This window comes from Periplaneta americana, chromosome 1, assembly GCF_040183065.1.
Source record: "Periplaneta americana isolate PAMFEO1 chromosome 1, P.americana_PAMFEO1_priV1, whole genome shotgun sequence".
Classification (NCBI taxonomy): Eukaryota; Metazoa; Arthropoda; class Insecta; order Blattodea; family Blattidae; genus Periplaneta; species Periplaneta americana.
The window spans coordinates 213,155,906-213,169,872 of record NC_091117.1 but is presented as its reverse complement, the minus strand read 5'-3'; the positions used below and the strand labels follow the sequence as shown (position 1 = coordinate 213,169,872).

The 13,967-nt window shown below is 35.6% G+C and overlaps 1 protein-coding gene across 1 annotated transcript in view; it reads right to left on the bottom strand.

Moving 5' to 3' along the window:
• The window catches only part of Aldh (Aldehyde dehydrogenase), a 35,414-nt gene extending 21,931 nt beyond the window's left edge, over positions 1–13,483 (bottom strand). Inside the window, exons 1-2 of the mRNA XM_069837994.1 lie at positions 13,139–13,483; positions 11,128–11,232 (exon numbers count right to left, since the gene is read on the bottom strand). Coding sequence (XP_069694095.1) covers positions 11,128–11,232; positions 13,139–13,243 — 210 coding nt within the window. The 5' untranslated portion in view covers positions 13,244–13,483. The remainder of the gene's footprint in view (positions 1–11,127; positions 11,233–13,138) is intronic.
• Positions 13,484–13,967: the final 484 nt, after the last annotated feature.

Genomic DNA, 13,967 nt, shown 5'->3' with positions numbered 1-13,967 from the left:
AACTTGAAGAAGGCCCGAACCCACAACCTTTGAATTACTAAACAAGCACTCTACCGCTGGCCTACGAGGCGCAGACATGGAACACTCTCATAGTTCGGGAACTGCTTGTACAAGCACATGCATCGTGTAACATCGCCGCGACCCGAAGTGGACTTTGAAAATAATCGCTGTTCACGAGTGCGGCCACTTTTTTTTTGACAGCTGTACCTTAGACAGAGGCCTGTTTCGATGCCGGTTCTGCGTCATCTTCAGTGTTCTACAAACTACCACAGGAGTTTGTAGGACACTGATAATGATAGCGTTCAGGCCTCTTATTCATGAGGTCCTGCGTTCGACTACAACCACGTGCTTTTTATGTTCTTTTTTGTTCTGTTTTTGAGAGAGAGAAACTATACATAACGGCTCCTTTCTTTTTTATGATTATTTTAGTAATTAACATCAGGTTCATTAATATATTATGCCATGACTTTATCATTATGATATTGTGGCTGCAAATGGAAAGAAAAAAGATTTTATTCTTAATAAAAATATCTTTCGTGGCATAAACAAAACAAATTTACTGGCGTCGGCCTTAAAACATTCAAACAATTAAGCGTTCAAAAAACAAAACAAAAAGCCACAATTCAATATTTAGTCTATCTTCCTCTTATCTCGATCATCTTGCAGTCGAGTGAGCATGGAATTGACTAGTCTTTGCAAATAGCGACTGTTTTTAGACACGATATTCCAGGCATTCTGAACATACATACATAAGTGTTCTGTCCATGGGCAGGTCTTTCATTGCAAACCCAGCAATCTCCAATCTTTCATATTTTCTGCCTTCCTCTTAGTCTCCGCATATGATCCACATATCCTAATGTCTTCTATTATTCTTTTCAACCAGACACCCAACCAATTACTTTTTATCTTTCTAATCAGTTTCAGCATCATTCTTTCTTCACTCACTTTTTCAAACACAATTTTATTTCTTATTCTATCTGTCCACTTCACACGCACCGTTCTTCTCCACATCCACATTTCAAATGCTTCAATTCGTTTCTATTCATTTCGTCGTAATGTCCATGTTCCTTCCCCATACAATGCCACACTCCACACAAAGCACTTCACTAGTCTCTTCCTCAGTTCTTTTTCCAGAGGTCCGCAGAGGATCCTTCTTCTTCTATTAAAAGCTTCCTTTGTTCATGTTTGCCGTTTTTCTTGGGAAGGATAGGCCTAAATGCGGTAACATCCCGTTGCTTTCCGCACACCACTATCTCTTTCGCATCTTATTAAATTCCAGGGGGCCCAAGCGTGGAGATGAGGAGAGTGGGTTTGACTAATTGGGCCCTCCGGACTTCACCGAAAGTCACGGCAAGGGTTAAATATTAATTCTATCAGGATGTTTGACCCTATCAGAGATCGAGAAATCTCAATTAGCCTTTGCCCCCCGCATCCTGGACTAGCTTCTACGAATCATCAGAAAATCTTAGAGTGTGATTGGGCCAATTTTTCCGAAAATGTTTCCACACTTTTGCCCTCGTAGCTCAGCAGACGAACGTCGGAATTTAGATGTCAACGTCTCAGGTTCAATTCCTCGTTACTCCTTTTCATTTTATTGTAGTTCAAGATAGTATAATGTAATAATACAAAAAGAAAAACTAATAGCAGTATTATGCAACTGGATTTTTCCAAACCTAATATTAAATTTATGTTATTCATATCGCTAAAGAACGATTACAATATAAATAACTTGAATATTATTTATACAGTACCACTAAAGAACGATAACACAATATAAATTATAAATATCGGTTTGTTTAATTAATATAAGATATTATATAATACGTATTTAATTATCTAAATAAAATAACCTATTTTACAAAGAAAGATGTTTATTTGTGTTATAATAATTACTTACATAAAATACATATTATTTATATTGCGAAAGAACAATAACAATATAAATAACTTGAATATTATTTTATAATGCTAATGAAGGAAAACTGAATATAAATGATAACTTGAATATTATTTATATCGCTAAAGAACGATAACAATATAAAAAACGTGAATATTATTCATATCGGAATTTCACAGATTTATTACAGATATATTCAAGAAATTGTAGAAGAATAGTAATTAGTAACAGTGTCCTATTTATTCTTCTTGGAGCCAAATTTGTAACTTTTAAAAGTATGGTTACTATGTTGAAGTGTATGTGTTGCAACGGATGCTTGATTTGTTATGTATGTGAGTCAGTTATGGAATGCTTGATGTCGTCGCAATGTAGTGACTATTGTGTATTAATTTATGATGTATGGTACGGAAATCTGCATATTTGTGTTATAGAAGTGTTACGTATGTGTGTTGTTAATGATTTTGTATGTTTCAAATTGATAACTGATATTTGTTTTGCAATCGCAATGCCTAATTTACGGATTGTTTATGTTTTGTTTACATCGCGTAAGCTAATTTAATTTCTTTTCCATTTCTCTTTATGCTTATCTTTTTTGTGTATAAAACTATAGCCCTAACATACATATGTAAAATAGGGCTAACCCCCATTGGAGATACTGTAACTACAATAGTAATAATTATTATTCATATCGTTATAAAACGATAACAGAATACAAATGATGACTTGAATTTTATTCATATCTCTAAAGAACGATAACAAAATATAAATAACGTGATATCCATCAAGAACGATAACTGGATATAAATGATAATTTGAATATCATTTACATTGCTAAAGAACGATTAAAAAATAAAATGAAAACTTGAAGGCCCGAACCCAGAACCTTTGAATCATTAAACAAGCACTCTACCGCTGGTCTGCGAGGAGCAGATATGGAACACTTTCATAGTTCCGGAACTGCTTGTACAAGCACATGCATCGTGTAACATCGCCGCGACCCGAAGTGGCCTTTGAAAATATTTGCTGTTCACGAGTGCGGCCACTTTTTTTTTTTTGACAGCTGTACATACTGATAACCTTTTTTTAAAATTTTAACACTTTTAACGTGTCGTTAAACAATTTTAAGTTTTTTAAATGTTGAGTTGTTTTCCCTTTTGAACTGGCCAGTTGATATAACGTCGAACATTAATTCAACAATAAAAATTTCTGCATATGCTTCTTCACGCGATTATTGTATATAGGGTACTGACGACAATTTTAGAGGCTTCTGAAATCTGACTAGTGTAATATGTAGCTAGTTGGCGATGTACGCAATGGAAGAAAAAAAGGAACTTGCCACCCTACCCCATTATCTCCTTTTCTAGTTGCTTCATAAGTGGTACTTCCTTGTATCACTTGTGAGGTTCAGACCTATCTTCAGACAGTTGACTGAACTAACAACAAGCACTCAATTTCAACTAACTTTCCCCATCTGAATCAGTCTTATAGCGTCTTTTCGTGAATTATACTGGATGGAATTGTTACTTCTTCGAGGCTTTTTCACAGTTCTAACCAATGTTTAACCTTGGTTCCTTTTTGGAGGGAGAAGAGGAGAAAGGAGGGCGAAAAAAAAGGAGCAGCTTTCCATCCTCACATGAGTCACATGGTAGGATCCCTTTGATGCGGCGTCAGCATAACATCAATCCTCTAACTAATACAACAAAGGACATGATAAGACAATGGACAAACATATATGCCCTAGGTAACATTCAAACCACGACCGTGGTTTTCACGCAAGGTTATTAAATATTATTTCAAACAAGTTTCGTTCTGCAAGAAACAGAATACAAGCAGCAAATTGGTTATTTTAGATCGTGCGTATTTGCTTGGTTTCCGCACAAAACCAATCTGCGGAAAGTCTAAAATTCCACATTCAGTATTCCCAACCTAACACACATAACAATTTCCCTCTTCTTATCACTTAAGTGACATATTGATTTTACTGCTTTAGGCTTTTAACATATTATTTTTAGACACGTTCAATATAGTAATAATTATAAATTGGAAACTTACCACTGCAATTTCACTTAAATTGCATTGTTAATTATTGTTTTTAAATATTTGCAAAAATTAAGTAAACTCTACAACTCCACTAAAGTTACTGCATTCGTGATGCAAGTAACATTTAAGGAAGCTGTGAAAAAATTAACAAGATTCCATAGACTGGGGGAAAAAAAGACAGACGTATATCATGGCCTGCTGGAGTATTGTAAACACAGAAAACATTTTAAAGCAACAATGTTGAAGATAGATAAGTTTATTTTTGTTTTGCAAATTTGCCGTCACTGAACAGAAACCAAGATGGAGATTTCATTGCAACTAATTAGAAATTCCTCTTTCAGGTATATAACAAACGATCTTCGCACAAAATAATGTATGATACATGAGCGGTATGTTTTCTTTCAATTCTCGGAAATTAAAAAAGCTCAACTACGTTTAGCTTTTCAAACTTTTCCTCGAACATGAAAACTTCAACATATCACCCTTGTAACGCATATTACTATTTCATCCAAGTCTCCTACACTGAATATCGTGAAACTGTAATACCTTGTAAAAATAAAGAACTAGTTTAAAAACAGTCAAGTGTTTCAAGATAAACTGTATAAAGGAAAATGTAAACGAGACTTCAAGTTCTCTATTACATAAAAAAGGTCAAAGAAAGGATAATTTCATAATACATAATCATGTGTGCAGCGCAGCAAACATGTGCATGCTATTTGATAAGATAAGCATATCAGTAAATTGATACCAGCTGTTACCATTTACATAGAATATAAATTATTATGGAACTGATACAATAGCCGTGAATAACTAAATATGTGTCATTAAATGACATATCCACTCACATAAATCATCAGTTTATAAGCAGAAGACTTACTTACTTACTGGCTTTTAAGGAACCCGGAGGTTCATTGCTGCCCTCACATAAGCCCGCCATTGGTTCCTATCCTCAGCAAGATTAATCCACTCTCTACCATCATATCCTACCTCCCTCAAATCCATTTTAATATTATCTTCCCACCTACGTCTCGGCCTCCCCAAAGGTCTTTTTCCCTCCGACCTCCCAACTAACACTCTATATGCATTTCTGGATTCGCCCATACGTGCTACATGTCCTGCCCATCTCAAACGTCTGCATTTTATGGTCCTAATTATGTCAGGGGAGTATACAATGTGTGCAGCTCTGCATTGTGTAACTTTCTCCATTCTCCTGTAACTTCATCCCTCTTAGCCCCAAATATTTTCCTAAGAACCTTATTCTCAAACACCCTTAGTCTCTGTTCCTCTCTCAAAGTGAGAGTCCAAGTTTCACAACCATAAAGAACAACCGGTAATATAACTGTTTTATAAATTCTAACTTTCAGATTTTTTGACAGCAGACTGGATGATAAAAGCTTCTCAACCGCATAATAACAGACATTTCCCATATTTATTCTGTGTTTAATTTCCTCCCGAGTATCATTTATATTTGTTACTGTTGCTCCAAGATATTTGAACTTCTCCACCTCTTCAAAGATAAATTTCCAATTTTTATATTTCCATTTCGTACAATATTCTCATTACGAGACATAATCATATACTTTGTCTTTTCGGGATTTACTTCAAACCTATCTCTTTACTTGCTTCCAGTAAAATTCTCGTGTTTTCCCTTATCGTTTGTGGATTTTCTCCTAACATATTCACGTCATCCGCATAGACAAGCAGCTGATGTAACCCGTTCAATTCCAAACCCTGTCTGTTATCCTGGACTTTCCTAATGGCATATTCTAGAGCGAAGTTAAAAAGTAAAGGTGATAGTGCATCTCCTTGCTTTAGCCCACAGTGAATTGGAATTTAGATTACTACTAATGGTAATTTGTAGGGAGCATCGACTGGGCCATTTTCCAGTAACAGAGATCCACAGCAAACACATTATCAAATATATAGGCCTACATTAATTTTAATCACAATTTTCAACGTTTTCTTATCATTGACATACTGTCAGCCTCTTTATACTCTAACAGGAAAACATGTACCCTGGAACTTCACTGTGGGATGGTGGCAGTCTGGCAGATGCTTACTGTACATAATTATCCTACTACTAATAATTCTGTTGCAGATTGAACTGTGGTATATCCCTCATGGAAGATTGGCAATACATTTATCAGAATGACTCATAGATCTTCATGGCCACCAAATTGAAACATTATGCTTGTATGTAATAGGAATGGAATAATAGAATAGAAGTAGCTTTTATGAAATATCGGTTTTCTAATTTCTATTAGTCACAAGCACTTGCAAATGACTATTCTATACATTGTGCAATAGGGTTCTGTAAAATAAATCCGTAATGTGACACAAATACTTATCAATAAACCAATGTAACGAAAGACAACTGAAAATAGCAATGAATTAGTTGATTTTTAAACTACATTTATTTTTTTAAATCTTCATTTTAAATACAGTACACTTCTTACAGTTGTCCATACAGTTCCTGCATGCAATGAGTAAGAGCTGAAACTACACCATGCATTTGCACGGAGAAAAAAAGCCTCCACTATACAATGCATATACACGAAACAAAAGAACGGCTAAAATCAATAAATCATAATCCACAGTTAATTCCCGATTTACCACGAAAATCGTCTGTAGCTGCATTTAGATTGGCAACAGGCCATGATTGTTTGGCCAAACACCTGCATAGAATTGGAATATATCAGTTCCCTAACTGCCCATTGTGCAACTCAAACCAAGAAATGGATTCGGAACACCTCAAAATCTGTGCTTCAGTGGCTGACCATGATAACATCTTTGAAAAATATTGGAGTGCAAGAGGTCAAATGACTTTATTGTCAAACGCCTGGCATTAGAAAACAACAACAAACAACAACAACATAAATGGAATTTATAAAAATAATCTGACTAACCATATAGCAACAGATGCTCAAAATGTTCATCAGAAAACAAAATTATAACTGAGGGTTTAAGACAATATATTTTTTTCTCAGCATAGCTCAGCAACTTATGGAACGAAAGGACTTAACCATTTTTAACAACAAATTTTAACCAACTTCCTTTAGAATATAGAATTTTACCAAATTGCCAGTGTTTTAAGAATTGTTTAAAAATACGTTTTTGGGAAGATTATTTATTTTAATTCTCAGTTGATTTATTTATTTCATGGTTTCAAACTTTGTCTTCTTTCTGCCCAAAACTTTATGTTATCTTACTATTTGTTCTTATTTTTCTTTTTTTCTTTAATAAATTCTTGTGTTATTGTTTGATTTTCACAGACTGTAGTTCCATGACTTTTTCAATTACACTGTATAACATATGTACTGTCCGTTACTCAGGAGAAGACGAGCGGAAAGAATGTGACCTTCTTGACTATCTCTGCTGATTATTATAAACATCGCTCAGATAAGCATCCCAGCAGCCAGGTTATTACTGGTGCAGGAAACATGAGTAACAATGCGTATGGAAATTAAAGCTAAGTTGAACAGAAGGAGACCTAATGTTTCCGCTTACTGCAGTACAAATATTGCACGTGTTGTCGTACGTTATCTGTTCACATCCCTTCCTCCTCAGTCTGCTCTCGCCTTCTCCTGAGTCACCGACAGTATGTGTTCTTGTATAGCACCTACATATGAGTTATCCTCATTGGGACATACTCAATAAGTTAAATTAAAAAAAAAAATGAATTATGCACTCTCCAAAAAACATTATGCAATGCATTACCTAAATTACTTGCTCTAATAATTCAAGTCCTAAGGGATGTGGCTGTGCTACCAAATGACTCATGTGATAAAAGAAGATGCCTGGTAGTTTACTGTGAGCGATATTTATGATCTTGATATCTTAGTGGGATCTGTCTTTGCTCGCCAATTATTCTTTAACTTTCATTAGTTTATGCTCGTTCTTGTAGTTGTAGTGCATACTACTTGTATTCTTGTTCTGACTGTCTTTTCGTCTAACTAATGAAGAGCATATTTTCATGTGTTGCGGGTTTATTAAGTACGATCTGCAGGAAGAGTTAGAAGAGAGTTTCGTGAACAATTTTCTCAGAGTGCGAGTTTCAACATGTTCCGAAATTCATAAAATAGTACAGTAAAATCCCTCGTAACCGGCACCCAAATACCAATATAAAAAAATGGCACTTATGGCTGAGCAAAAAAAAAAAAAAAAAATCTGCCACATTGCCACAGTCTGGGCCGTCATTTTCAGTGAATATTCGAACCTAAAATTAGTGTATTATTTGTGTTGTGTGATGTGTTTTAATAAAGAAAATTCATACAGTTTTTATGTTTATTTGGTCAATGTAGAGCAGGGCTGGGCAGCAAGAGCGGATTCTACTCTCTCACGGGGAGCCATATGACCTCTCTTCATCCCCTTTCCTCCCCGCAGAACACCGCTCAGCGTTGATCCAGTGACGGATGAATATTAAGCGTCCCCGTTTAGAGACTGGTTCCACTCCCGATGCCTAGCCCTGATGTAGAGTATCCACCGCCCACTGAACAAATATTGGTTAAACGAGTGTTGAGCAACTTCCGCCGATTTTGGAATAGACACCGACGCACTTAGGTTAGGTTAGGTTAGTTTAGGCTTTTATTATCCCGTCAAGATGAAGGTGAACGCGATTGAGCGTCATTTTTTGTTTTCTATGTTGGCAGTTCAAGTGCGTCTGTGTCTATTCCAAAATCGGCGGAAGTCGCTCAACGCTCGTTTCACTCGAATATTTCACACTTTTATCACTGCCAATGTTGCGCTATAAACCAATTTTCGCAAATCTAATGTAAAAGACTGCCTACACAAGCAACAAGTTATACTAAATGTTTAGGATTAGTGTAAAACTGGCCTATGTCTCCTATAGTGGGCGGGACATAAGTAACATTCACCGTTTATTTAATTATATTTAGACCGTCAATGTTGTCACATTAGGAAGTTCGCACGAACTTTAATTTTCAGTAAATATTCGAGCCTAAAATTAGTGTATTATTTGTAATATGTTTTAATATGGAAAATCCACACAGTTTGTATGTTTATTCAGTTATGAGCAAGTGATAAATAAGCTTCACATAGCTGCAGTTTCAACACTTGGCATCATGAAATACGAACTTTTTTTTTTGTAAGACCGGTATTTATTCAATTATCCAGCAAAATCTCGTATCAGGAACTAGCCTGGTTCCTTTGGTGCCAGATAAGAGGTATTCTACTGTAAATAAATCAAAATAACAGATTCAGTGCTGAATAAAAGGCCGAAAAAAATCCTAGTGTTAATGCGCGAGAGCTTCAAGACCTTAGTCAACATCTCAAACAATTTTCCAGAAAATTCTTACGAAAACTTGCACAATAAGATGGCATTTATTCCTCTGCTCAGAGAGCAACAATAAACTAAAATTTAGAACTTAAAAAGTTGTTGTTTTCTAATGCCAGGCGTTTGACAATAAAGTCATTTGACCTCTTGCACTCCAATATTTTTCGAAGATATTATCATGGTCAGCCACTGAAGCACAGATTTTGAGGTGTTCCGAATCCATTTCTTGGTTTGAGTTGCACAATGGGCAGTTAGGGGACTGATATATTCCAATACTATGCAGGTGTTTGGCCAAACAATCATGGTCTGTTGCCAATCTAAATGCAGCTACAGACGATTTTCGTGGTAAATCGGGAATTAACTGTGGATTATGATGCAGAGAGTTCCATTTTTTCCCTTGTGATTGTGTTATCAAATTTTGTTTGTTGAAGTCTAAGTATGTATATTTAATCAATCTTTTCACAGAGTAATATGTAGATCTAGTAACAGGTCTGTAAGTAGCAGTGCTGCCCTTCTTTGCTAGTGCATCGACATTCTCGTTTTCCAGGATTCCACAATGGGATGGTATCCATTGGAATACAATTCTTTTATTGAGTGATATTAATTGAGAGAGCATTTTTGTTATTTCTGCTGTTTGAGTTGAAAGTGTGTGTTTAGAGACTACTGATAGAATAACTGCTTTGGAGTGTGACAATATAACTGCATTCTTAAATTTATTGATGTGAAATAGAAGATTCCTGAGACTTTCACTTATTTCAACGATTTCTCCATCAAAACTTGTTGTTCCATATCCAAGAGATCTATACAGTGAGAAGAGACAGCATGTAACACCTGCACCGGCACCTTGTTCTCTGGAGATCAAGGATCCATCGGTGTATAAATGAAGCCAGTTTTGTGGAGGGTACTTAATATTAATTGTCTCTAAAGACAATTGTTTCATTATTTCAGTGTTTACTTCTGATTTCAGTATTTCTTCTGTTAAATTTAGATTATATTCTATATTTAATAGAGTTAAAGGTTTTGGTTTAATTTGTAAGTTTTCTTTTAAATTCGGGATATTGATTTTCTGTTTTAATTCTTGAACCATGGATATGAAACTTTTTTGAGTTTTTAATCTACAGAGAGGACTGTATGAATGTCAATTGTTTCCTGGTAATCTGATAAGTTTTTCATATTGAATCAGTGCTTTTTCTTCTATTGTCATTTTGCTGCTGTTAATATTAGTGAGGAATCTCATAGAATCTATTGGAGTTGTTTTGATTCCACCAGTAATGAGCCTGAGAGCTTGGTTTTGAACATATTCTATTTCGTTTATGAAAGGTGAAATAATTAAAATTTCTCCGCAATATGTCACCACTGGCTGTATAAACATTTTGTATGTAGTTTTCAAAGTATTCCTAGAGCATCCCTATTTCTTTCCTGCTAGTCTTTTTAGAAGGGAGAATCTTTTATGAGCTTTTTCAGAAATGTATTTCAAATGGTTGCTCCATGTTAACTTACTATCGAAAATAACTCCAAGATATTTGGATTCATAAGTCCTAGGGTATTGAACTTAAAAAGTTTAACTCCTAGAAATTTCGCTGTAATGTGATAAGTCAGATTATTGTGTTTTCAATTCAGTATGTTCATAATAGCTGCTCTTTTTTCTCGTGCATGCACATTGTAGACAAGACTTTTTTTCTCCATGTAAGTTCATGGTGTAGTCTCGGCTCTTACACCATTGCTTGTAAGGAACCAGCATGCAGGAACTACGTGGTGGACAACCATTGTATTTATCAGAGTGAATATGTTCGTCTCAGAGAATCTTAACAGCTTATCAATTCACAACAGAATATAGGCGACAGCTAAACTGTGAGTGAGCCACCAAGCAAAGAAATTCCTCAAAAAGTCAACTTACCTTGTCTCCTGCTTGTACCTCTGCAATAACTCTGCCTGTTGATGGATCCAATGTTTGAAATGTCTTGCCTGATTTTGATTTGTGCCATTCGTTGTTAATGAAGATCTGAAATGAAAATTGATTTTACTTCACAAAAGCAATACTTTCGAAACAGTAGAGAAGTAACAGCCCTAGCAGCAGAAGAACCACCAGCGTGATCTAGAGGTAATGATCAGTTATGGAGTCAAATTCCACTTTGGCTGAGTATCTGGTTGGAAATTCTTTCCCCACTGCTACTTGCATACACAAACTCACAGCGCTTCACCGGATTAAAACTTATATACTGTGTTATCAACAATTCCAAGATGTTAGACACCCATCCAGTTAACATGTACGTCATTATTAAAGTATAAGATTTCCAATCCTTGACTAAGGTATAGTGATCCATAGCAGTCACATTAATCATTGAATAGTACCTAAAAGGAAGGTGTTTTCGTAAAAAGGCAAGTATTTACCCTGGACCAAATTTGAGTTAAAATGGCTTAAGTAGGCCTACACATACTATAGATCACTATGACTATTCTTGACACTTCACTGTAATACTAATTCGACCCTCACAAGTATTAACATTGTAACTCACTTTCTTCCATTTTTCAGGAGAAGCAAATGAAGTTTTAAAATGTCCGTGTAAATCAGTGTATACAGATAGTAACAATAAGATTTTACATACGATTGGGAAGGTTTAGAGCTACAATAATAGTACTGGAAGAAAAAGAAACAATTTAAGACCATATTAACTAGCATAACTCAAAACCATAAAAAATTGAGTTAGAATGTTAGTATTTGGGAGGGTCGAATTTTGGTCATAATCCATGTAGTTCATTCCATTCTGGGGGGAATTCTCATGTTCACATAACCCACTCTAACTTTGTCACAATCCTGGATCTCCTGTCACTTAGATATTCCCTCACCTAACCTATTCTAACCTTGTCACAGTCCTCGACTTTGCTGTCACTTAGCTATTTCCTCATTCCATCCATTCTAACCTTGTCACAGTCCTGGACTTCGCTATCACCTCATTTCATCCATTCTAACCTTGCTACAGTCCTCGGCCTCACCATCACTTAGCTATCCCATCATCTAACCCAGTCTAACCTTGTTACAAACCTCAGCCTCCTGTCACTTAGCTCTCATTTTCCTCACTCTAGCCTTGTCACAGTCCTCAACCTCCTGTCACTTAGCTCTCATCTAGCCCTGTCACAGTTCTCGACCTCCTTTTCATTCATTTCATTCATTTATTTTATTCCATAGATCTTACATGAGCAATGAAGCTTTAAGATGTGGAACATGTCAACATTTTACAATTTAGCTATCCTCTAATCGAACTCTGATCTCGTCACAGACCTCGCATGCAGAATAGCCTTATGCTGATTTAAAATAATAATGACTGGTTAAGAAATACACCCAATTATTTTCTGATTAGTCATATGCCATTCTAAAATTAATTTCACTCCTACCCGTTGCTTCGATTCAACACAGTAATTAGTTTAGTATGTACTGTAGACATTATATTTGTGCACAAATGTAATAGGCCTACAATGTTTAAAATCCCTTTTAGCCAGTTATTAAGACTGACAACGCAAAAAAAAAGAGGGGCATGAAAACAAATCAAACACGTCAAGAAAATCCATTACCGGTATCGGTAAGTCAAGTAGAGAATGTCGCTCATTAATCAACTACCGGTAATTGCTTTATCTCGTGTCACAAAATTACCTACTACAAGATTAAAATGACGGTGCATACTTGCAATAACTTGCTAAATTTACATACCATTTCACCCTAGCATTTACCTGTCACTATACTGTCAATTCGAACATTTTATTGCTAATTTTTTACTGTACTTACGTAAAATTATCTGTCAGTTACCATACCGGTACGCAACTTTCATAACAGAAAGCGGTGCGCACAGGCTACATTAAAATAATGAAAATAAATATACATGAACATATAAACGGGGAAAAAACGTACTCACCCCAGTATACAGAGCTTCAGGATTCGTCTGAGGAGAAGGTAATGACGCTGTAGAAAATGTACGTTCGAATTTGGCAATAGAGTTTCTTACCACTGTGCGCAGCATTTCTTTATGAATTATTCAATAAATGAGAGAATTGGTTTGTACGGATTAATCTTTTACGAGAACCTGCGAATGTACAAGAATAGCTGCACCACGTACGTCCTTATCAAGGTCGAAGCGACAGCCAGTATTTTTAACCAAATACGTATAAACAATCCCCTCTCCTATCCCTCCACACTCCAGAATACTCCCCAGTGACACCGCAATAATTCAAAATAATCATATCGCATGAGCGTGATTGATGACTAGTGGCGCCTCTTGTGGCCGTACTTCATTCCAAATATCAATCATCACGACCTTCTAAATCAAAATACTATGGACCTGACACTGGCATCCAAGATGGAGGCAGGTTAAGGGCTTTTTGTAAATTGCATTACTGCTCCGAAAAAATTATTTTAACAAAATTCTCGATGAAATAGTAAATAATAAAGTTCCTTATGTACATAAACGGACATGGGTTACCACATTCAATAACAAAAAAAAATATATATATATATATATCTCTACATCTACAGGCCTACGTATATTTGTATATGAACATTGGCGGTATACCATTTTAATCCCCTATAGAATCCAAGTTTGAGGGGAAAAAGAAAGTACTACAATAATGAATAGCTGATTTAGGATACCTTAACACAATTATTCCCTTTCTGAAGTCGAAATTACGATAGAAAATATGAAATACTACAAGTCTCTAGGTATCGATCAAAATTCCAGCAGAATTAAT